This window comes from Hyla sarda, chromosome 8 (assembly GCF_029499605.1).
Source record: "Hyla sarda isolate aHylSar1 chromosome 8, aHylSar1.hap1, whole genome shotgun sequence".
Classification (NCBI taxonomy): Eukaryota; Metazoa; Chordata; class Amphibia; order Anura; family Hylidae; genus Hyla; species Hyla sarda.
In genome coordinates this window covers 86,338,081-86,364,725 of record NC_079196.1, presented here as the reverse complement: position 1 = coordinate 86,364,725, position 26,645 = coordinate 86,338,081, and the positions used below count along the sequence as shown (strand labels likewise).

At 44.0% G+C, this 26,645-nt stretch overlaps 1 protein-coding gene across 1 annotated transcript in view; it reads right to left on the bottom strand.

The window, feature by feature from the left end:
• Positions 1-1,499: 1,499 nt before the first annotated feature.
• LOC130284785 (glucosidase 2 subunit beta-like) overlaps positions 1,500-26,645 on the bottom strand; it is an 81,955-nt gene continuing 56,809 nt past the window's right edge. Inside the window, exons 2-3 of the mRNA XM_056535535.1 lie at positions 4,501-4,681; positions 1,500-1,906 (exon numbers count right to left, since the gene is read on the bottom strand). Coding sequence (XP_056391510.1) covers positions 1,749-1,906; positions 4,501-4,675 — 333 coding nt within the window. The 5' untranslated portion in view covers positions 4,676-4,681 and the 3' untranslated portion in view covers positions 1,500-1,748. The remainder of the gene's footprint in view (positions 1,907-4,500; positions 4,682-26,645) is intronic.

Here is a 26,645-nt window from a genome sequence, read left to right as displayed (position 1 = left end):
GACTCCAGATGTACAGAGATATTGTAAACCATGTCAATTAATGCAGAGGCTGAAGGTGCATGCCATGATATTTTTTCTCAACGAACTTGAATGAGGTTTTTATATACAAAAGATTAGTACAACTACAATATTCACGTTCCACACACACCGATCAGCCATAACCCTAATGCCTAATGCCAGGGGAAGTGAATAAGATTGGTTATCTTGTTACAATCACACTTAGAAAGATGTAGGATATATTGGGCAGCAAGTCAACAGTCAGTTCTTAAATTTGATGTATTGGATTCAGGAAATATGGGCCAGTGACTGAGCAACTTTGACAAGGGCCAGATTATCTCCAAACTGGCAGGGTTTGTGGGATGTTCTCAATAAGCAGCGGTTAGTATCTACAAAAAGTGGGGCAAGAAAGGATAACCAATGAATCAGCAACTGGGTCATGTATCTTCTGTGCTCTTTTATATGTGGGAAACAAATGTGGTCTTACCTCACTCTAGCAAATATTTCTAAAAACAGTTAATTCTAGCTATGACAGAGAGGTGCCAAAACACATAGTAAATCGCATTTTGCTGTGTATGGTGCTGCGTAACCATAGACAGGTCAAACGGTCTTGTGGAGTTGTCTATGCCCCGATCAGTCATTGCTGTTTCATCAACAGAAAGGAGGTCAGAAGGTTATTTTAATGTTATGGTTAAAAAATTTAAATGCAGAAACATATAGGATTGTCAGCAGATAAATAGTTTATTTTACTTTATTTTTATTTTTATCTTAGGAAATATAAATAGATATAGATATAGAAGCCAATATATGCAGCACTATCGATAAAAAATACCGTAGCAATAGATGGTGCCAGCATCCAAAAAACCTGACCAGGGTTTCTCTAGATAGATATCCAACAAGAGACGCAGCACTCCAATTTCAGCAAAGGTGTATTTATTTCTTCATATCAAGTCAAGCAACGTTTCTGCTCTCTATGCAGCCATTTTCAAGCTTAACTGACACACATTAATAGGGGGGTTTAAATACCCAAGACTAGTGCTCACTACAAATGCAAAATCAAGTGCTCATCAAGTGTAAACAATAACCTCATAAAGTGCTTTATCCAGTATAAACAATAATTTTCATAAAGTGCAAAGTATTAATTTTCATCATGTTGATATCCATATAAAACTATCTGGTGCTTTTAAAAAAAATCTGTGTGATACAAGTGTACTTAAAAAGGGTAAAATGCTTGAAATATGCAGATCCATATTAATCACATTAAAGGGGTATTCCAGGAATTTATTTTATTTGACTATGCTATAGGGGCTGTAAAGTTAGTGATATTCAAACAGAAAAAAGCCAGCAATATGTGGTTCAGAGCCACAGCTGGTATACCCAAAAACTCAATACCATCAAAGAGAACCAGACTGTGTAAAAATAAATTAATTTTATTGACATATATGCAAAAACATAAACATACATTTAAAATGGAGAAAGAGTAAAAGGCACTAAGGTCTCAATCACAGAAGATGGGGAGCTAACAGTATGGATACTAGTACATGGAATACAGAATTCAGAGCTAAAGATAAATCATAACAGAGATATGGTACTGGATATAAACAGCAATAAGGCATTCAAAGGTTTTAGTCCATAATTAGAATACACCCAGAGAACCAATATCAGGATAAAAAGTAGCAAAACAAACAACGTAGTGGAAAAGGGAAAGGAAAAGCCACTAGATTAAGAACAAAAAAAATAAAGAAAAGGGACTATCCCAACTTGTTGAGAAGATTTTCAATCTCGGCAATTCTTCTCTCATGTTTCTGCTCCATAACTCTTATTTTGCGATGTATGTCGCAAATGTCCTCCTTGTGCTCCTTCTTCATTTGTTTTATTTTTTTTGTAATTTGTTGGACAATTAGAATTTCTATTAATGAAGAGTAACATGTATTCGTGTATAGTATATGTAAAAGCGCTTACAATACATTACATAACAATATATCAGTATAAGTATAAATGCTTTATAAATAACATTAACAAATCATTTATTATTTAAATAGATGAGCGAATCTAATTGTCCAAATAATTTTTTTTAAATTAATTTACAAAAAATATCTTATCAGCTGTGAATAAATTCACCTGAAATCCCCACCATTATGTAAGAAAAATAAAACTATAATCATAAACCTTAAGGACCTCACCATAGATACTGGTGCATGACTGAGGTATTATAATAAAATGTATAACATATATATATATATATATATATATATATATATATATATATATGAGGATTTTTTTTTTTTTCTTGACCAGAAAAGTGATTACATTGTCGATTTTAGAATACACACTACTACTGCAATGAATTTTCTATTTTTAGGAAAGCTATTTTTCTTTAGCCCAGACTGAATAGTACAATCCCGTTAATGCACTTTCAATCAGTCAGCCTTTGCTACCAACATCTCACTCTATTTTGACCTGATCATGATGTCAGAAGCCACTCAGATGGAGCTCTGGTCTTCCCGACTGGAGCAACAAACCAAAACGGAGTGGGACAGTGGAGATGGTGTTTTTTAATCCATAATACGGCCTGTCGCAGAGCGGTGCCCACCATCCTCTCCTGTTAGAGCTGACTCTATGCAGGACCTCCACAACTTACCTACTTCTATCTAACATTATTTAGACTTCTATTTTGTGTCTGTGAGTGAGAAGTTTTAAGGCCGATAGCAACATACTTTCAACCATAAAAGACATTCCCATTGCAGTAATTGTGTGTATTATTTTCTTTTTCTTTTTTCTTTTATGATATTACATTTTTTTAAGTTTCCTCATATTGTTATATAAATTAAATATTTTATTACAATACCACATTCATGCACCAGTAACACTGGTGAGGTTTTAGAGATGTATCTATTTTTATTATTTTTTCCAAGAAATGTATTTAATTTGCACTTTGGACTTTTTATTATTTACCTTTTAAACTCATAGTGGGCAGTTAGCGTTAAAGAGCATAAATATGTCCAGGCTGTGTCATTAAGCCGCTATATGCTGTCCTCATGCTGCTGGCACATTAGTTTAAAATTTAATTGCTCATCTATTTAAAAAGTAATGTATTGCATATAAAAAAAGTTATTTAAACTTTTAAATTTTGAGGCCCTATGGTCTAGTCAGGCTACAGCAACTTCAGGCCTGTGTCATTCTTCTTTTCCAATGTACTCTCATGCTGCTGCAACTTCAAGTCTTTGCCATTTTGCCACGATATGGTCTCCTACTGTTGATGCCAAAAGGCTAAGTGATTATGTACCTATATAGTACTCATACTTCTGCTGCTGGCACCTTTTGCCAGAGTGATTTGCCACTATCTATTACTATTACTACTGCTGCTGCTTCTGATGGCACCTCTTGCCCGACTGATTAGCCATTTTTTATTATTATTACCGCTGCTGCTGATGGCACCTCTTGCCAGAGTGATTTGCCACTATCTATTACTATCACTACTGCTGCTGCTTCTGATGGCCCCTCTTGCCCGAGTGATTTGCCATTTTTTTATTACTATTACCACTGCTGCTGATGGCACCTCTTGCCAGAGTGATTTGCCACTATTTAATACTATTACTACTGCTGCTGCTGCTGGTACCTCTTGCCAAAATGATTTGCCACTATCTAATACTATTACTACTGCTGCTGATGGCACCTCTTGCCAGAGTGATTTGCCACTATCCATTACTATCACTACTGCTTCTGATGGCACCTCTTGCCCGAGTGATTAGCCATATTTTATTACTATTACCACTGCTGCTGATGGCACCTCTTGCCAGAGTGATTTGCCACTATTTATTACTATTACTACTGCTGCTGCTGATGGCACCTCTTGCCAGAGTGATTTGCCACTATCTATTACTATCACTACTGCTGTTGCTTCGGATGACACCTCTTGCCAGAGTGATTTGCCACTATTTATTACTATTACCACTGCTGCTGATGGCACCTCTTGCCAGATTGATTTGCCACTATATACTACTATTACCACTACTGCTGCTGCTGGCACCTCTTTGCCACTATATACTACTCTTATCACTACTGCTGCTGTCACCTCTTGCCCAAGTGTTTGGAAGCTATCTAGTACTATTACCACTACTGCTTGTAACTCTTGCCTGAGTGATAATGACATTAGATTTTACTACTACTGCTGCTGCCATCAGGCTGAGTAATTCTGCCACTATATTGTCTGATTATGCTGCTGTCACGTAAAACTTGAGTCAATCTGCCACTATAATGTCTGATTATGCTGCTGTCACATAAAACCGTAGTAATTCTGCCACCACTAAATTGTCTCCTCATGCTGCTACTACATTAAAAAAAATTATGAGCAAAACAAAGTTTTGGAGAATATTCAGCGAATATTGTTATTGAAATTTTTAAAAGATATTACTGTATTGTGTTGTTTCACCTTGAATGTTGCCCTCTTTATTCTTTACATCTTATGCATACAAAATTCTAAGGATGTGTGCATATACTTACTCTCCTGAATTGGAGTGTAGGCCACAAAACTTGTGGAGGAATCCCCCTCCTCTTCATCCTGTGGTGGTGGTGGTGAGGGGTTTTGGCAACCGTGGGAGGGCCCTGGCTGCTCCTCCTCCTGCGCCTCCTCCTCCTGCGCCTCCTCCTCCTGCTCCTGCGCCTCCTCCTCCATCATCTACTCCTGGTCAACACAAATAGGCTCAGTAATTAAGTTATGGGTAATAATGTAAAATGACAGGGAAAAAGTATTAAACAAATGAAGAAAGGGTGGTGCAAAAAAAAGACATGGAAAGCCAAGACAACAGCTGAAATCTTTCTGTAATTAAAAAACAATCCAGCCCCATGTCAGTACAAATTACTATCAACGGGTTCAATCCAAACTGATGACCTACAAAAAAGCTCTCATTGTCATCTCATGATAGATAAATGCAAATAGCTTTTTCAAGATCTATGCTACCTAATTGTTACAAAACATAACAATGGCATTACAGGCACATTTCTAAGCTTCTTGATGTTCCAGTGAGCACTGTTGAGGCCATAATATGGAATAGAAAAGACAATCATTTTACCCTAAATTTGCCTTGACCAGGTGCTCCTCGCAAGGTGCTCTTAAAAATAATAATCAGAAGAGTTGTCCAAGAGCCAAGGGCCACTTGTGGAGAGCTTAAAAAAACTGGAATTAGCAGGTACTGTTGTCTCAAAGAAATAGTGAGATAAGTGGCAATGTTTTTTTATGTATAAATATGCAATATTTGGATATTAAACTCCCCCCTGAAACCCAAAAAATATTTTTCTTCAGAAAAAAAAATCAGTAGATATCACAAAAGAAAACATTTGATCATTTTGATCCCTTCCAAAGTCCCATTTAAGTTTTGATATTCATTTTCACTCACTTATGTGTTCATACCTGTTTCTATTAAAATATATATATTTATTCTATCTGAAGCTGGCCCTTTACTAAATGACAAATTTTTTGCCAAATAATTTGTGTTTCCAAAGTGACAACCCCACCACCTTTGTCTGCATTCTTTACTGGCTAAATCCTTCAAAGTTTTTTTGTTGTTAATTCTGCTGTTCTCTAATTGACAAAATGTTTGTTAAGTAGGTTAGGGTAGGGTCACACGTAACGGATTCGCAACTTTTTTTACTCTGCGGATCTGCCAATGACTAAACCTATAGTGTGCCTCCTGTTTTGCCTATTTTGTCTGCTCAAAGCAGCAATCTGCCACTACGAGCAGAAACACAGGGACCTGCGAGACAATGCGCGCATGTACAGTGTACTCACAGACATCGCGGTCGCACCCCCTGCTCCCTGAGCTAGGCTGAGTACACTGCACATGCGCGCGGCTACTCGCACATGCCTGTGTGTCTGCTTGTAGTGGCGAATTGCTGATTTAGGGTTGGTCATCGGAGGATCTGCAGTGTAAAATATTCTGCGGATCCGTTACATGTGACCCTGTCCGTAAGGTCGTAAAATGGCTAGAAATGACTATAGGGTCTATCAGATTGGTCCGCAAAATCTTTCCTGGGAACTCTCCATCTATAGTCCCTTTTATGCTGAGGTCTGGATTGGTATCCAAAACCTGGTTGCTAATAGCCATCGAACGATCTGTTGTGCCACAGACAGCCGAATACTGTCTTGAAAGGATTATGATATAGTTGAAAACTGCATTTCCCTGTGCTCATATAATTAGTCCCTTGATGAGGCAAAGTTCCTGGGCATTCATTAGTCTATGAACCATGTCCATGTCTATGAGTCTGTCCAGTTTATGGCTCTTATCTTTATTGTTCCTAAATTTATCCTCTCTCTTAGTATCTATCGGGGAGATTTATTAAAACCTATGCAAAGGAAAAGTGGAACCAGTTGCCCATAGCAACCAATCAGATCGCTTCTTTAACTTTTAATAAAGGCCCCTAAAAAATGAAAGAAGCAACTGGTCAACTTTTCCTCTGCGCAGGTTTTGATAAATCTCCTTCTATAGCTTCAGTCCCATTGGTGTTAGTTTCAGTTCCACTATCAGTTCCCTCCACTTATTTTTGTTACAATGAAAAACCGTATTATGATAAACTGTATAATTTTTTTGTTTTGTTTTATTTTAACTTTATTCTGAGCATTTGTAACCACTTCCTGGAAATTTGCTAATAATTGTCTTCATGACCTTTAAACGGCTCCAAAATACTTTTAATTTCTTCATTTTTTCCCCCCAGCTTTTATAAATTTTTCTTTCTAAGGGTATATTCACATGGCGGAATGACCACATAAAATTCTGCCAAAACATCCAGATTCCGGCATCCGCAGACAGAATAATAATGTCTATTCTTTCTACGGAATCTGCTTGGTTATGCATTGAAGTCTATGAGACTGCACATTTTCGAGCAGTCCTAGAGCCGGACAGATTATTCAAATGTGCGGCATATCCATCTGTGTTTTCCGGGCAGACATCCCACACATTTCACTCTGTGTGAACATGGTCTTAGAGTATGTGAACATGGCTGTAAAATGTGCGGTATGTCCGCCCAGAAAACACAGGTGGACATCTGGCCAATGCTAGGACTGTTTAAAAATGGGTTGTCTCATAGATGCCAATCCAATGGTGCAAATTTGAAAGGGCCTGTGGTCGCTAGGACCACTCGGAAATGCGCTGTATCATAGACGACACTACATTTCGGAGCAAAATCCATAGAAAGAATAGACATGTTTATTTTTTCTGTGAATGTCAGAATCAGGATTTCCACGCAAAGTCACGGCTGGTGTAGGTTTGCGCCTCAGTTAGCGCAGTTGCACCAAACAATGCAACAAGCTGAAAAGTCGCATATCAAAAATTCCTAACCACTGCATGATATCTACTAAAATCACAACTAGGTATGTGCTTTTAAAAACAAAAAAATCTAAAGCAAAAGTCACAATGAAAAGTCTCCGAACTGCATCTGAGACAAACTGTGCGACAAACTTTCTCTTTCTTTTTGACAGAACAATGAGGTTTCATACATGTGATTGTTGCACAATTTGAGGTAAAAGGTTAATGGAAAATAGATCCTGGTTGTACCCAGAGAAGATCTGCTCCTTTCATGATTAGTTTAATCAGGAGCGGTGCACGAGCTAGTAAGACCTCCCAGACACCTGTTAGCTGAGATGATACTTTCTTTATTACAGAGCAAGAGACTACAGGGGGATTTTATACGGTTACACAATGCTGTGTGCAGGAGGTTACGTGAATTGGGTGTAAAAAACTGCTAATTAGTTAAAAATCCTTCTACGTATTCCTTATCTCTACCACATTCAAATCCAGGACGCCATCTTCAATGCTCGATGGAGGGAGGGAAAAGGAGCATACAGGTGGAGGAGGAGGGAGCAGTTCAGCGCAGCAAGGATCTCTGTATGCAGTTTAGGAAAAAATAGACATTTTAATAAGTATTTATATATATATATATATATATATATATATATATTAGTACATATCAATCGACTACAGTTTATATTAGAGTGCACTACGAATGCATACAGACCACATCTCAAAAGAAGCCGATAAAGGGAGAAATCCATAGATGCAAGCTGTCCATGTAGATTTGTACTTTACCATTTCATGATATGCACTGATTATTTTGATGTTTGTGAGTATTTATTTAAAACTTTAACCTATTTTCCAGTGGATTGGTCTATTCTATGTCCATTTACTAATTTTTTTCAGATTTTAGCTTTGTTTCATGCAGTACTGGACAGTGTGCATAAGACCATATCATCAATGCATTAATTATACATAACTTCTATGTGTGATGAATGCTATATGTTGTTGAATTGGCTAGACACTTGGAAGCGGCATGATATTTGAATGGATTACAAGTGAAGAAAATGAAGGTACCTGCTCATTTAGTGTGAACTGAGTTATAAACTGGTTACCAATTCATTTCAAAGCTCTGATACTGGCACATTGCTAGCTATATGTACTCATGGGTAAAATAATACAGTAAAACTGATAGTAGTAAAGCAGGGGACGGCCTTCTGTGCAAAGAAAACAATAATGGGAAAAATTGGCCAATGGTTATGAAAAAAAATCTGGAAAAAAAAAACTGCAGTTCTTGCATCAATAACTGCCATTTTTTTATTGGCTGGAAATACCAATCAAAAAATACTTGTGTTTTATGTTATACCGTATTTTTTGTCCTATAGGACACACCGGCGTATAAGACGCACCCAATTTTTAGGGGCAAAATCTAAAAAAATAAAGATTTTGAACCCAATAGTGGTCTTCAACCTGCGGACCTCCAGATTTTGCAAAGCTACAACTCCCAGCATGCCCGGAGAGCCGTTGGCTTTCCGGGCATGCTGGGAGTTGTAGTTTTGCAACATCTGGTGGTCCGCAGATTGAAGACCACTGCAGGAGGAGGTAATACTTACGTGTCCCCGCCGCTCCGGACCCGTCACCGCTGCCCTGGATGTCGCTCCATCGCTGTCGCCGTGTCCCCGTCGCTCTGGAACGTCTCCGCTGCCGGCCGGGTATCCTCGCTCTCCGTCGCCACCATCACGTCGTTACGCACGCCGACGCACGTACGCGACGACGTGATGACGAGGAAGGAGAGTGCCGGCCATACAGGGGATCCCTGAAGAGAGAAGACACGGAGGAGGCAGGTAAGGTCCCCCCCGGTGTCCTGTAAGCACTAACCCGGCTATTCAGTCGGGCTGTTCGAAATCGCGGCGGTCCCGAACAGCCCGACTGAACAGCCGGGTTAGTTTCACTTTCCCTTCAGACGTGGCGGTCAGCTTTGATCGCCGCGTCTGAAGGGTTAATACAGCGCATCACCGCGATCGGTGATGTCCTGTATAAGCCGCGGGTCCGTGCCCTTGATGGCCGCAGGGACCACCGCGATAGGTGTATTCGCCGTATAAGACGCACCGACTTTTCCCCCCCAGTTTTGGGGAAGAAAAAGTACGTCTTATACGGCGAAAAATACGGTATATTCAATCCCTTGCAGCCACAAACTGTTTTTCTTTTCTTACTTAAGACATGAACTCATTTTTATTTTTCTGTAGATATAGTCACATGAGGGCTTCTTTGTGTGATAAATTACATGTTTATAGTTCTACAAACAGTAGGAAATGATACAGAGAAGAGTAATAATCTGATCAGTTAGTGGTGTTTAAAGACTGATGGACTTTGTGATGTCATCAGTATTGTTTATAGACACACCCATAAATATATAAATGTAAACTATGTCATTGTCAGATAACTAGAATACTAACTGCACGTATCAGTAAAATTAGTTTCACTAAATCATATATCAAAAATCAATTCCACTTGAATACTGAAACGACATGAAACAAATGGCTGCCTACTGTACCTATGTAATCACACAGTAGTTATTTTGTAATTATAATGTAATCATGTACAGATGTTTCCATTTTCTAGAGTAAACAGATTATTTTCCAATTATGAAGCAGTTATACATTGAACCCCGTCAGTACTGGAGAAATGTAAACTCTGCATTCTTTTCCATCGCAGTAGTAAAAAGCATGAATGCCTGGTTACAGCAAATTACATATATTAGAGTGTGGGAAATGTACGAGTAACAATTGGTGATGTCTGCAGCCTTTATGAAATTAAACAGTAATGTTTTTTTTTCTTACCTAAAATAAAGAAAAATATATGTTGCACCATATCAGCGATGCATATCTTTAAAGAGACACTGTCACCAGCATGAAATATTGATATGTTGCAAATATAGTAATTCTAAGACTGTTTCTAATATATGTATTTTACAAATATTGTGGTTTTTAACTTATATTTGTCCATTATAGTTTCTGCCACTAGACGTCCCCATGCAGGCTAAGGAACAGCTTGCTCAGGGACATGCCCCTTGCTAGGGAGAGGAATACAGGAGACCAGAGCAACACAATGTGGCTGTTATCTGATCACAACTAGAGTTAACACAGATAAAAGTGACAAGAGGATGATCCTAATTACAGCGTAACATCCTTAGGCGTTTTTTTTTCCTTCCTTGGTGGCAGGTATGCTTTAAGGAAACAGATGTTTTGGGCTTTAAAGGGGTACTCCGGTGCTTAAACATCTTATCTCATGCACACGGCACCCCGTTTTCGCTCCGGGACTGATTACTGGCGACCGCAGGGCCGGCGGAGTGTGACATCACGCCTCCGCCCCGTGTGACGTCATGCTCCGCCCCTCAATGCAAGCCTACGGGAGGGGGCGCTATAGCTATCACGCCCCCTCCCGTAGGCTTGCATTGAGGGGGGAGCGTGACGTCACACGGGGGCGGAGGCGTGATGTCACACGCCGCCCGCCCTGCGGTCGACCATAATCAGACCCGGAGCGAACACGCTCCGGGTCTGATTACAAACGGGGTGCCGTGTGCATGATCTCGGGGGTCCCCAGCTGCGGGACTCCCGCAATCAGGCATCTTATCCCCTATCCTTTGGATAGGGGATAAGATGTTTAAGCACCGGAGTACCCCTTTAAAGGTAACATAACATAAGGGCAGACACACTGTTTCTATAGTGTGTCTCCTATGTTGGGATGTGGTGTAGGCTCAAAGAACCTACACACGAAAGCAGGCAGTACACAGCCAGAGAGTCAGTGATGCCTCTGCCCACCTGCCCATAATTGCCAAATGTCTCAAATAGGTTTTCTGTCTGAACATATCCTATAAATGTTCGTAGTATTTATTTTCTGTGGGTTGTCATTGTTCACTGTGATAAATAGTGTTCATCTTACAGATCAGTACATTTGCAGTGTTAGAAATGATGTGCACTTTTTAATATTTAAGAAAACATTTGACAGTTTTTTGTACAGTAAAATAGATAAAAAAACAAATGTGTTTAAGTACTAAAGATGGCTGGAAAAACAATGTGTGAACATTGCATAAGGGTGTTCACATGATTTTCTGCAGCGAGTTTTTGTGGAAAATCTTCAGCATATTATAGCAGTAGCAATGACTTTTTAAGAAATCTCATTCACACATTGCTGGTAAAATCTGTACAATATTCACAGAGAAATTCACCTGTTAACTGGAGGTCAATTTATACTGACTACAATGACTGACTAGATTGACTACAATGGGGAAATTAAAATCCACAAGAACCTTGTAATTAAAATGAAAATCCATATTTTTTCACATCAACATAATTTTCACTAAAAATCTGCAAGATTTGGTATTGATTTGCTGCTATAAGGCCCTGCCTCTATCAAGGTTAAATAGGCTCCTATGCGTTTCAATTTTGGAGGGCATTGTATAGGTCCTGTGGCTGCCATGAAAACCCATTTAATTGGTGACATTGGTTGTAGTGCTATGGGGCTACTTTCATCTAACACTTGGTCCACTGTAACTACAGCTTTACTTTCCTCAATCTGCCACAGAACTGAAGGGTTAAAGTTTCTCCATAAGGAACGTGCCAAATTGTTGTGGAGTCTTATAGGCCATGCTATACTGTATTGGCTAAAAAGAATATGTAAATTAACCCCCCTCCCAAAGGAAGAAAAGGTAGAAAGCTTGCTTTCTTGGGCCACCAATTGAAGGTTGTGTACTTGCATATCACTGCTATAAAAAAAAAGTGATACTTGAAACGCAACTCCTGTTCCAGGTTCTCCTGGTCCCTTGTTGCTCATCTCTGAGCAGGACCTACCTACTCCTCACTGGCCAAGACGGGACACCGCTGCAGTCCAACTCCAACCGAAATCTCAGAAACAAGGAGACAAGATGGGAAGCTGGGGACTGGAAGAAGCTGAAACAGGAACTACACCGGACCAGAGTAAGTTTACCTTTTTTTATCAGCTCCAGTAAAATATAATTTTTTAATACTTGAATACCCCTTTTACGAGCATTGAAACATGACTGTATTATCAGCTAGCAGCCACCAAATTTCTAAATTGCAGGAGTTTATTTTTATGCATAGGAGATGTCACTATTGCAACAAATAGAATCAGATTACATTGCTGCACTCAACATCCACAAAACAACACAGCAGTTTAGCTGTGGTGACTACAACAGGTCTTGTACCAGTAACAACAACAAAAACGTGGTCTCAAATGGCTGGAGGTGCTCAACCCCAAATGCAGTTGTACAATTGTGCATTTATGCTGGGGGAGCAGATCCTGCCCTTGTGGTCCGTTGCTAGGGGCTATCCCTACCATAAAAATGCATACAATGGAGGATGCCTGCAGCAGACAAGTGCCACAATAAGATCCTACACCATATAGACGATGTGGATGTGTAACAATTAGAATAATACAGGAATGTAGGTGCACTACTGTGATAGATGTATACAATGACATTGGCTATCCCTCAACACTGATGTTAAAATTGAGACATTAGCCAGTATATCCTTATATGAAGGACATACCTAAGCCCGTACACCAACGCCAAGGTTTCTCAAGTGGCACGGGACCTAACGCTAACCTACCTGTGCGTAATAAGCAAAACCAGGGGCCAGTGGACAATTACAGCAGCATTAGGCCAACTCACAGCCTCCTCCCAGTAACCTCCAGTGTTGCTGAGCACACATACAATGGGAGGAGGGAGGCAGACTACAAGCCCCGCCTAAGTTGGCTGATATAGTTGCATGGCCTCACATGTGCACCTTAACCCCTTGGGGACGGAGCCCATTATGACCCTAAGGACGGGAGCATTTTTTTGCAAATCTGACCACTGTCACTTTAAGCATTAATAACTCTGGGATGCTTTTACTTATAAATTTGATTCCGAGATTGTTTTTTCGTGACATATTCTACTTTATGTTAGTGGTAAATTTTCGGCGATACTTGCATCCTTTCTTGGTGAAAAATTAAAAAATTTCATGAAAAATGTGAAAATTTTGCATTTTTCTAACTTTGAAGCTCTCTGCTTATAAGGAATATGGATATTCCAAATAAATTATATATTGATTCACATATACAATATGTCTACTTTATGTTTGCATCATAAAATTGATGAGTTTTTACTTTTGGAAGACACCAGAGGGCTTCAAAGTTCAGCAACAATTTTCCAATTTTTCGCAAAATTTTCAAAATTGGAATTTTTCAGGGACCAGTTCAGGTTTGAAGTGGATTTGAAGGGTCTTCTGGTTAGAAATACCTGATAAATGACCCCATTATAAAAACTGCACCCCTCAAAGTATTCAAAATGACATTCAGTCAGCGTTTTAACCCTTTAGGTGTTTCACAGGAATAGCAGCAAAGTGAAGGAGAAAATTCAAAATCTTCATTTTTTACACTGGCATGTTCTTGTAGACCCAGTTTTTGAATTTTTACAAGGGGTAAAAGGAAAAAAATCCTCTCAAAATTTGTAACCCAATTTCTCTCGAGTAAGAAAATACCTCATATGTGTATGTCAAGTGTTCGGCGGGTGCACTAGAGGGCTCAGAAGCGAAGGAGCAACAATGGGATTTAGGAGAGTGAGTTTTTCTGAAATGGTTTTTGGGGGGCATGTCCCATTTAGGAAGCCCCTATGGTGCCAGGACAGCAAAAAAAAACACATTGCACACTATTATGGAAACGACACCCCTCAAGGAACATAACAAGGGGTACGGTGAGCCTTAACACCCCACAGGTGTCTGACAACTTTTTGTTAAAGTCGGATGTGTAAATGAAAAAAAAAATTTCCACTAAAATGCTGGTTTTTCCCCAAATTTTACTTTTTTTTAAAAAAAAAGGGTAATAGGAGAAAATGCCCCCCAAAATTTGTAACCCCATTTCTTCTGAGTATGGAAATACCCCATGTTTGGACGTCAAGTGCACTGCGAGCGAACTACAATGCTCAGATGAGAAGGAGCGCCATTGAGCTTTTAGAGAGATAATTTGTTTGGAATGGAAGTCGGGGGCCATGTGCATTTACAAAGCCCCCCGTGGTGCCAGAACAGTGGACCCCCCCACATGTGACCCCATTTTGGAAACTACACCCCTCACGGAATGTAATAAGGGGTACAGTGAGCATTTACACCCCACTGGCGTTTGACAGATCTTTGGAACAGTGGGCTGTGCAAACAAAAAAATAAAATTTTTCATTTTCACGGATCACTGTTCCAAAAATCTGTCAGACCCCTGTGGGGCGTAAATGCTCACTGTACCCCTTATTACATTACACGAGGGGTGTAGTTTCCAAAATGGGGTCACATGTGGGTATTTATTTTTTTGCATTTATGTCAGAACCGCTGTAAAATCAGCCACCCCTGTGCAAATCACCAATTTAGGCCTCAAATGTACATGGTGCACTCTCACTCCTGAGCCTTGTTGTGCGTCCGCAGAGCATTTTACGCCCACATATGGGGTATTTCCGTACTCAGGAGAAATTGCGTTACAAATTTTGGGGGTCTTTTTTTCCCTTTTACCTCTTGTGAAAATAAAAAGTAAAGGGCAACACCAGCCTGTTAGTGTAAAAATTTTTTTTTTTTACACTAACAGGCTGGTGTAGACCCAAACTTTTCCTTTTCATAAGGGGTAAAAGGAGAAAAAGCCCCCCAAAATTTGTAGTGCAATTTCTCCCCCATATGTGGCCTTAAACTGTTTCCTTGAAATACGACAGGGCTCCAAAGTGAGAGAGCACCATGCGCATTTGACGACTAAATTAGGGATTGCATAGGGGTGGACATAGGGGTATTCTACGCCAGTGATTCCCAAACAGGGTGCCTCCAGCTGTTGCTAAACTCCCAGCATGCCTGGACAGTCAGTGGCTGTCCGGAAATGCTGGGAGTTGTTGTTTTGAAACAGCTGGAGGCTCCGTTTTGGAAACACTGCTGTACAATACGTTTTTCATTTTTATTGGGGGGGACAGTGTAAGGGGGTGTTTATGTAGTGTTTTACTATTTATTAGGTGTTAGTATAGTGTAGTGTTTTTAGGGTACATTCACACTGGCGGGTTACGGTGAGTCTCCCGCTAGGAATTTGCGCTGCGGCGAAAAATTTGCCGCAGCTCATACTTGAAGCAGGAAACTTGCTGTAAACCCACCCGTGTGAATGTACCCTGTACGTTCACATGGGGGGGGGCAAACCTCCAGCTGTTTCAAAACTACAACTCCCAGCATGCACGGTCTGTCAGTAAATGCTGGGAGTTGTAGTTTTGCAACAGCTGGAGGCACACTGGTTGGAAAACCTTCAGTTAGGTTCTGTTACCTAACTCAGTATTTTCCAACCAGTGAGCCTCCAGCTGTTGCAAAACTACAACTCCCAGCATGCACGGTCTGTCAGTACATGCTGGGAGTTGTAGTTTTGCAACAGCTGGAGGCACACTGGTTGGAAAACCTTCAGTTAGGTTCGGTTACCTAACTCAGTATTTTCCAACCAGTGAGCCTCCAGCTGTTGCAAAACTACAACTCCCAGCATGCACAGTCTGTCAGTACATGCTGGAAGTTGTAGTTTTGAAACAGCTGGAGGCACACTGGTTGGAAAATACTGAGTTGGGTTCTGTTACCTAACTCAGTATTTTCCAACCAGTGTGCCTCCAGCTGTTGCAAAACTACAATTCCCAGCATGTCTGATCACAGAAGGGCATGCTGGGAGATGTAGTTATGCAACAGCTGGAGGTACGCAACTACAACTCCCAGCATGCCGAGACAGCTGTTTTCTGTGTGGGCATGCTGGAATTTATAGTTTTGCAACATCTGGAGTGCTACAATTTAGAGACCACTGAACAGTGATCTCCAAACTGTGGACCTCCAGATGTTGCAAAACTACAACTCCCAGCATGCCCAGACAGCAAACAGCTGTGTGGGCATGCTAGGAGTTGTAGTTTTGCAAGATCTAGAGGGCAGTATAGAGATCACTGTGCAGTGGTCTCTAAACTGCAGACCTCCAGCTGTTGCAAAACTACAAATTCCAGCATGCCCACACAGCAAACAGCTGTCTGGGCATGCTGGGAGTTGTAGTTTTGCAACATCTGGAGGGCTACAGTCTAGAGACCACTATAGTGGTCTCAGACTGTAGCCCTCTAGATGTTGCTAGGCAACTACTCACCGGCTTCCGTCGCATCCGGGAGCCGTCCTCTTCTGCCGCACGCCGCCGCAGATCTCCGTCGCCGCCCGCCGATACCCGTCGCTCCGCTGCCTCTGGAGGGGTAAGTGGACTCCGGCGTCGCTCCTCTTCATTTTCCCCGTTCTGCCCCGCCTATTGTGGGTGGGCAGGACGGGGAAAACGAAAGTAAACCCCTCCGCCCCAGATCTGCTATTGGTGGTCGCGTCTAGATCACCAATAGCAGAGATAGGAGGGGTGGCAACTCTGCCACCTCACTCCTATCGCTTCAGGGGGATCGTGGGTGTCTTAGACACCCGCGATCCCCCTTCTATTCCGGGTCACCGGGTCACCATAGACCCGTAATGACCCGGAATCGGCGCAAATCGCAAGTGTGAATTCACTTGCGATTTGCGCCGATCGCCGACATGGGGGGGTCTAATGACCCCCCTGGGCATTTGCACGGGGTGCCTGCTGATAGATATCAGCAGTCACCCCGGCCCGGTCCCCGCCCAGCACGCGGCGGGGGCCGAAATTCCCACGGGCGTATGGATACGCCCTTCGTCCTTAAGTACCAGGACGCAAGGGCGTATGCATACGCCCTTCGTCCCCAACAGGTTAAAGCTGCCTAGAAAATGTTCAAGCCGCATTACATATGGAGTTTACACACCTCCAAGTATAATATTTTAAACAACAACAAAAACGTGGTCTCAAATGGCTGGAGGTGCTCAACCCCAAATGCAGTTGTACAATTGTGCATTTAAGCTGGGGGAGCAGATCCTGCCCTTGTAGTCCGTTGCTAGGGGCAATCCCCAGCATTAAAATGCATACAATGGAGGATGCCTGCAGCAGACCACAAGTGCCACAATAAGATCCTACACCAGATAGACGGTGTGGATGTGTAACAATTAGAATAATACAGGAATGTAGGTGCACTACTGTGCAGGCTCAGGTATGTACTTCATACAACGATATACTGGCTAATGTCTCTATTTTAACATCAGTGTTGAGGGATAGCCAATGTCATTGTATACATCTACCCCAGTAGTGCACCTACATTCTTGTACCAGTAACACAAAAAAAAAAAACGAAACAAATTAGCTATAATATGAACCAGTAATTTCACAATAATTAAAATCGGATTTATTTGCAGGGAAACGAAAGGCTGGTGTAAAAGTATTAAATCGTTTTATACTAAGTGCAGATTGATGATTTTACTTAATTCCTTTTAATGTTCTTGGATTTATGAAGCAGGTACATTTATCTTTGAGAGGGCAACAAACTAAATAAGATGGAAAGAAAATAAATTGAAAACCTTGCAGATATGGAAGCTAAGACTTAGAGAAAAAGTCTATAGTCCACAGTTATTTAAGAAAACAGTAAGTAACAGAAATATACTATACAAAATATAATCCACAAATAAATACCGTATCTTTCGCCGTATAAGACGCACTTTTTCTTCCCCAAAACTGGGGGGAAAAAGTCGGTTGCGTCTTATACAGTGAATACACCCCTATCGCGGCGGTCCCTGCGGCCATCAACGGCCGGGACCCGCGGCTAATACAGGACATTACCGATCGCGGTGATGCCCTGTATTAACCCTTCAGACGCGGCGATCAAAGCTGACCGCCACGTCTGAAGGGAAAGTGACACTAACCCGGCTGTTCAGTCGGGCTGTTCGGGACCGCCGCGATTTCACTGAATGGCCGACTGAATAGCCGGGTCAGTGCTTACAGGACACCGTGAGTATTACACGTGAGTATTACCTCCTATGCAGTGGTCTTCAATCTGCGGACCTCCAGATGTTGCAAAACTACAACTCCCAGCATGCCGTACAGCCAACGGCTGTCCGGGAATGCTGGGAGTTGTAGTTTTGAAATATCTGGAGGTCCACAGGTTGAAGACCACTATTGGGTTCAAAATCTTGATTTTTTTTAGATTTTGCACCTATAAATTGGGTGCGTCTTATACGCCGGTGCGTCCTATAGGGCGAATAATACGGTACTTTATTTAATAGTAAACATAGCGTTTATACTGTATAGAGATGCAAAAAAACAAGTTAAGACATAAAGATGAACCAATGGTTCTTTGATAATAGACAACCTGCAAGGGAATTTAACCACATAATATACAGTGTGATCAAACATCTAAAGTAGGTAAATAAGGTATGTAAATTTAATCTCTGTTTATGTTCCTATATACTTTATACAATAACAAGGTATAGAAAGGATTGTTATAATACATTATGTAGAACTTAAGTATTTGGTAAGCGGATAAAGATCAAGTGGCCTGGAATATATATATATATATATATATATATATATATATATAAAAATTGCAGAAGTATTAAGTATCCTGTTGTTAAACTTGTTTGTGCCTGGTAAAACAATAATCTGAATTACGGTAAAATGTAACTTTTCTGTTATTTTATAAAAAAAATTATCATTCAATTTTAGATTGTGTATTGTTCTGTACAAATGTCTTTGACCACTACAACTCCATCTAGGGAGGTTTAAAGGGGTTCTCCCTTGCTTATACTGTTTTTTGTTATTATGTTTGTGTGTTATGTGTGTATAAGTATGTGTTTTTTTATGTGTGTTGTGATTATGTATATATGTGTTTTCTTACCTTTTGTGAAGATCCAGAAGCTGGCCCCTTTTTCTTCCAGTGGCTTGCTGTGCACCTCGGCCTCCGCCATGTTGTGTTCGGAAAGTGGGATGTCGGGGGGTGTGTTCTTGCTTCTGTCCTTCCTATCTTCTGACGCCCGAGGCAAATCTTTTCTTCCTGTTTCTTCCGTGGCTCAGCGCCGAATCTGCAGCCTCTTCCGGCGCATGCGCAGGTGGTTTTTTTTTTTACCAATAAAGTTTTTTTTGTCTAATTGACAAACTGTCTGCGCTTGCGCGAAGCTACGCTATTAGCGTAGATCTAACGTACGCTACGCTGTCAGCGTAGCCCTTGCGTACTCGCGCATGCGCAGACAGTTTGTCAATTAGACAAAAAAACGTTATTGGTAAAAATGAAAAATAAACTACCTGCGCATGCGCCGGAAGAGGCTGCAGATTCGGCGCTGAGCCACGGAAGAAACAGGAAGAAAAGATTTGCCTCGGACGTCAGAAGATAGGAAGGACAGAAGCAAGAACACACCCTCCGACATCCCACTTACCGAACACAACATGGCGGAGGCCTAGGTGCACAGCAAGCCACTGGAAGAAAAAGGGGCCAGCTTCTGAATCTTCACAAAAGGTAAGAAAATACATATATACATAATCACAACACACATAAAAAAACACATACTTCTACACACATAACACACAAACATAATAACAAAAAAACAGTATAAACAAGGGAGAATCCCTTTAACACACAGCATTTTGTGGTGGTTCTACATTCAGTTTTTCAAGCTGAAGTGGATTTAAAAGAAATATAAAGTAAGGGCAGGGGTCAAGTCCTGGGGGAAAAAAAAGTGTGGGAAATCACCCGATTTCAACTCAAGGGTTGGTCCAGCAGGACTTGTGCTAATGGGAACAGTTTTCTTGGCAAAAGTACAGGAACACAGTTCCCATGCGTTGCTGCAGGACTTGAGCCCTGAGTAAGGGTTTATACTTCATGTTCTAGCTGGATCCACTTCTGGCTTTGCTTCAAAAAACAGACACAAAAGGCTGTGTTACACCTCCCTTATTATAGCAGCTGCTGTCATTAGGGCCACAGTGGTGGGAAAGTCATTTATCTGCTGGCTCCAAACCCCAGTAGGTGATGGAATAAATACATACTGTGGGCCTGGCTCTGATGCACAAACTTCCTTTTTTTTTTTTTTTTTTTGCTTTTCTTAGGTATAGTGATAAGGGGGACCGATGCTTGACAGTCACAGAATAAACATTCTCTTTATGAGGATCAGGGTCCAGCATGTGGTTGTGGTTTTCTCCACGAGGTCTTATTTAACAATGTCAGCCTCAAATATATTGGATCCCAGCTATACATGCTCTAGGCCCCTACCTTTAGGCCCTTCAGTTTAGATCACAATCCTTAACATGCAGCTCTGGATGATCAGAAACCACACCACCGTCTAATCACATAAATGACAAGTCATAGTTGTTAATACCAATTTGTCCCTGAGCAGGATAGGTTTGCTATGGGGATTTGTTCCTGCTCTAGACAGTTCCTGACATGGACAGATGTGTCAGCAGAGAGCACTGTGATCAGACAGAAAATAACCACACAACTTCCTCTGGAGCATTCCAGTACTGGAAGGATTAAGATTATTACATAGAAGTAATTTACAAATGTATTAAACTTTTTGTCACCAGTTAAAAAAATGTTTTGCCATCAACAGCATTCAGTAACCTTCCTTGTGGCTGAACCGGCCCTATGTCTTTCTGCAATCCTTGTGACTCACTCTCCCATTGAGGCTAACAAGGCTTTGGCACTGCAGTATAGTAATGTTAATAATCATCAGCTACACATCACCTGCCTGTTGACACGGGGCAAGGTGTGGTTGGTAACAATGATTTTATTGGCTGCACAAAAGATGCAACCAGCCCACAAACAAGCATTTCGTGGTTTGCCATCTGATCACTGGCCCTTTTAGACAGGTTGATTATTGGTCGATTATTCTAAAAATTCTCATTCACTTTATAATGAGCCCATATAAAAGAGCCTTAAAGGGGTACTCCAGTGGAAAACTTTTTTTTTTTTTAAATCAACTGGTGCCAGAAAGTTAAACAGATTTGTACATTAAGTAGAAAAGGAGTTGATCAGCTCACCTGAGCCCCTATGCACGGCAATCCTCAAGAGAAGCAGCACAATAGACGAATGTAGCCAGCACATAAAATCCGGAGTTTATTGATATCTCATTAAAAGTTCCATATAAAGGCAGGTAGGGGAGAACATCAGGCAATATCACGTACAGTTACCAGCTTGGAGATGGGTCCCTTCATGCCAAAGCGTTTCGGGTCAAGGACACGTGTGTCATGCAGGGCGCATGGCTCAGGTTTCCTTGTCACAGCTCAGACAAGATGTTTTTCCCATGGTCAGTCACCATGGTTCCCATTTCCAGTCTTCATGGAGTAGGCCATTATTTGATTTCTTGATGAATGACTTTTAGCAGTTCCTCCCCTATGTGATTCCGTTCGCCAAGGTAAACCATGTGAAGAACAGTGTGACACCCCCGTGCCCTGCATACATGGTATGCTGGAGGGGCACTGAGACTTGTCCATGCAATGGAGGCTGAGGACACGGTGGAGGATGAGGAGCTGGAGTCGCAGGACCAATGTCCTGAGAGCGTGGAGGGGGAAGGAGCGTGACCTTTCCAAGTTGCTGTTGTGGCTGTGCAGGAACCACATTCACCCAGTGGGCCGTAAAGGACATGTATTGTCCCTGACCGTAGTTACAGCTCCACACATCGGCGCTGCCGTGCACTTTGGTACACACCGACAGGCTCAAGGACTGGACCACCTTCTGTGCAGGGCTGGTACTGCCTTCTTCGCAAAGAAATGACTGCTTGGGACTCTTCTCCTTGGCTCTGCACAAGCCATCAGTTCTCTGAAAGGTACAGAGTCCACCACTTGAAAAGGGAGGGACTGCAGCAGGAGCAACTTGGACAGGAGCACATTCAGCTTCTGCGCCATTGGATGAGTGGGCGCATACTGCTTCGCCGATGGATTGCTGGTGGAATGACTGAGTCGAAGTAGGAGGAGCAGGAGCATCTGGAGCGACATAAGGAGGGTATGACACACAGCTCCCTTCGGCTGAGTTGGTAAAGCCTTTGCTGGCTGAAACAGGGTGCAGCGTGCCACTGGTTAATGTAGCAGGCTGGACCACTACATCGGAGCCACTGTTCTCCCAGGCCACTATATGGTGACGCTGCATATGTTGATGCAGGGCCATGGTGTCAACATTGGGACCCTGGCCACGCTTCACCTTCTGCCGACACATCTTGCATGTGGCCATGTTAACCTCCTCCGGATGCTAGATGAAAAACTGCCACACCGCCGAGTAGCTGATTTTCCCACCAACAGTCCGCACTGATAGACTGCTACTGCCGCCGACTATAGGAACCCTTGTTTCACTACCTCCCGGGAAGGTAGCCCTAAATGCAGAGGGAAAAAACAGGGAGACAGAGGACAGTGCCTCGTGTATTACCCTTGACACCAGCAGTCCAAGGCAGGACTCTAAAAACGTAGACTCTGTAGAGTGGTCGCTCACCAGGTAGTGGAGAAAACAGGCATATCAACCCTTCAGGGTTACATAAGCTGGGGAAGTGGGTGATAGCAAGCTGCAAGCCCAAGGCCCAAATGGGAGAGGAAGAGGTCCTCTCCCATAAGCATGTAGACAGGAAACCATAAAATGCCAATCTGATGAAGGAGGAGATACCCTCCGAAACGCGTTATTGGAAGAAACTGGCACTTTTCTCTACACCTTTGTGTCGTATATTCTGGATGTGAGCAGTGCCTTCATAGGGTCCACCTTTTCTGGTTTCCTGTCCCGGGAAGGTAGGCTGCCGTGAAGCAGGTGGTCTACCCCGGGCACGTTTGGCTCCAGACTTTCCACTTCTACCACCATGCTGACTGCCAACCATGCTACCATCTTGCTGGCTCAGCTTCTGCCTCAAGGGCAACCTGCAACCCTCTTCTCCTGATGAACCCCTTCTGCACCCATCCCTTCGAATTGTGTCTTCACGTCACTGATGTCCTCCTCAGGTTCCTCAAGAGTGTCTGCTTCAGGAGCCTGAGCCCTTGCAACACCACCTCCCACACCCCTATCCTCATCACTACTTGTGGAGGAAGCGGCGAATGTCTCCTCCACTTCTTGGCTGGGCAGTAGCTGCTGACTGTCCTCTAGATCTTCCTCACTAAATAGTGGAGCTGAACCCACAGCATAAGATGCTTCTGTGGGGGAGGGAACAGCATAGGACAGAGGCAATGGGAGGACAGGGACTGCTCCCGGGCCATGCCAACTGAGGTTTGTGTCTGAGGAACCCACCGGCTGTTGACTGGGGGTGTGTTACGCCTAGCGCTCCGGGTCCCCGCTCCTCCCCGGAGCGCTCACGGCGTCTATCTCCCCGCAGCGCCCCGGTCAGTCCCGCTGACCGGGAGCGCTGCACTGTCATGGCCGTCGGGGATGCGATTCGCACAGCGGGACGCGCCCGCTCGCGAATCGCATCCCAGGTCACTTACCCGTCCCGGTCCCCTGCTGTCATGTGCTGGCGCGCGCGGCTCCGCTCTCTAGGGCGCGCGCGCGCCAGCTCTCTGCGACTTAAAGGGCCAGTGCACCAATGATTGGTGTCTGGCCCAATTAGCTTAATTGGCTCCCACCTGCTTCCAGGCTATATCTGCTCACTGCCCCTGCACTCCCTTGCCGGATCTTGTTGCCTTGTGCCAGTGAAAGCGTTTAGTGTGTCCAAAGCCTGTGTACCTGAACTTCTGCTATCCATCCTGACTACGAACCTTGCCGTCTGCCCCCGACCTTCTGCTACGTCTGACCTTGCCTCTGCCTAGTCCTTCTGTCCCACGCCTTCTCAGCAGTCAGCGAGGTTGAGCCGTTGCTAGTGGATACGACCTGGTTGCTACTGCTGCAGCAAGACCATCCCGCTTTGCGGCGGGCTCTGGTGAAAACCAGTAGCCTCTTAGAACCGGTCCACTAGCACGGTCCACGCCAATCCCTCGCTGACACAGCGGATCCACAACCCGTAAGCCGAATCGTGACAGTAGATCCGGCCATGGATCCCGCTGAGGTGCTGCTGCCAAGTCTCGCTGACCTTACCACGGTGGTCGCTCAGCAATCGCAGCAAATTGCCCAACAAGGACAGCAGCTGTCGCAGTTGACCGCCACGTTACAGCAACTTCTGCCTCTGCTACAGCAGCAACCATCTCCTCCGCCAGCTCCTGCACCTCCTCCGCAGCGAGTGGCCGCTCCTAGCCTCCGCCTGTCCCTGCCGGACAAATTTGATGGGGACTCTAAACTCTGCCGTGGATTTTTGTCTCAGTGTTCCCTGCATATGGAGATGTTGTCGGACTTGTTTCCTACAGAACGGTCTAAGGTGGCGTTCGTAGTAAGCCTTCTTTCAGGAAAGGCCTTGTCTTGGGCCACACCGCTCTGGGACCGCAATGATCCTGCCACAGCCACAGTCCAGTCCTTCTTCGCTGAAGTCCGGAGTGTCTTCGAGGAGCCAGCCCGAGCTTCTTCTGCCGAGACTGCCCTGTTGAACCTGGTCCAGGGTAATTCTTCAGTGGGCGAGTACGCCATCCAATTTCGTACTCTTGCTTCCGAGTTATCATGGAATAACGAGGCTCTCTGCGCGACCTTTAAAAAAGGCCTATCCAGTCGCATCAAGGATGTGCTGGCCGCACGAGAGATTCCTGCCAACCTCCAAGAACTCATCCATTTGGCTACCCGCATTGACATGCGTTTTTCTGAGCGACACCAAGAGCTCCGCCAGGAAAAAGACTTAGATCTCTGGGCACCTCTCCCACAGCATCCTTTGCAGTCTACGCCTGGGCCTCCCGCCGAGGAGGCCATGCAAGTGGATCGGTCTCGCCTGACCCAGGAAGAGAGGAATCGCCGTAGAGAAGAAAATCTTTGTCTGTACTGTGCCAGTACCGAGCATTTCTTGGTGGATTGCCCTATCCGTCCTCCACGTCTGGGAAACGCACGCACGCACCCAGCTCACGTGGGTGTGGCGTCTCTTGGTTCTAAGTCTGCTTCTCCACGTCTCACGGTGCCCGTGCGGATTTCTCCTTCAGCCAACTCCTCCCTCTCAGCCGTGGCCTGCTTGGACTCTGGTGCCTCTGGGAATTTTATTTTGGAGTCATTTGTGAATAAATTCAGCATCCCGGTGACCCGTCTAGTCAAGCCGCTCTACATTTCCGCGGTCAATGGAGTCAGACTGGATTGCACCGTGCGTTATCGCACAGAACCCCTCCTGATGTGTATTGGACCCCACCACGAAAGGATTGAGCTATTCGTCCTCCCCAACTGTACCTCTGAGGTCCTCCTCGGTCTGCCTTGGCTCCGGCTTCATTCTCCCACCCTTGATTGGACCACCAGGGAGATCAAGAACTGGGACTCTGCCTGCCATAGGAAGTGCCTCTCCCCCCCTCCCAGTCCTGTCAGGCAAACCTCAGTGCCTCCTCATGGCCCCCGTCCTGGTGTCACACTGCCCCGTGCCAGGCTTCGCCCTCTGCCCTCCCTCTCCATTCCCACTCCTGCTGTACTGCCTGCCGTTGAGGAAACCCTCCATTCTTTCCCGGTGTCCTCATCCCAGGGGAGGCAGTTACCGGTCAAAGAAAAGGGGAGACCTAAGGGGGGGGGGTACTGTTACGCCTAGCGCTCCGGGTCCCCGCTCCTCCCCGGAGCGCTCACGGCGTCTATCTCCCCGCAGCGCCCCGGTCAGTCCCGCTGACCGGGAGCGCTGCACTGTCATGGCCGTCGGGGATGCGATTCGCACAGCGGGACGCGCCCGCTCGCGAATCGCATCCCAGGTCACTTACCCGTCCCGGTCCCCTGCTGTCATGTGCTGGCGCGCGCGGCTCCGCTCTCTAGGGCGCGCGCGCGCCAGCTCTCTGCGACTTAAAGGGCCAGTGCACCAATGATTGGTGCCTGGCCCAATTAGCTTAATTGGCTCCCACCTGCTTCCAGGCTATATCTGCTCACTGCCCCTGCACTCCCTTGCCGGATCTTGTTGCCTTGTGCCAGTGAAAGCGTTTAGTGTGTCCAAAGCCTGTGTACCTGAACTTCTGCTATCCATCCTGACTACGAACCTTGCCGCCTGCCCCCGACCTTCTGCTACGTCTGACCTTGCCTCTGCCTAGTCCTTCTGTCCCACGCCTTCTCAGCAGTCAGCGAGGTTGAGCCGTTGCTAGTGGATACGACCTGGTTGCTACTGCCGCAGCAAGACCATCCCGCTTTGCGGCGGGCTCTGGTGAAAACCAGTAGCCTCTTAGAACCGGTCCACTAGCACGGTCCACGCCAATCCCTCGCTGACACAGCGGATCCACAACCCGTAAGCCGAATCGTGACAGGGTGTCAGATGTCACTTGTGATGAAGTGGATGACCATGTTAACCAATTGATGACAGCAGTTGGGTTGCCGCTAGATGATACACTTCTCTGCCTGACATACTTAGTGCGTATATGAGGGGAGAACAATGCGCTCCAGTACATTTAAAAAAGTATTTGTGTACAACACCAGCAGTACACACCA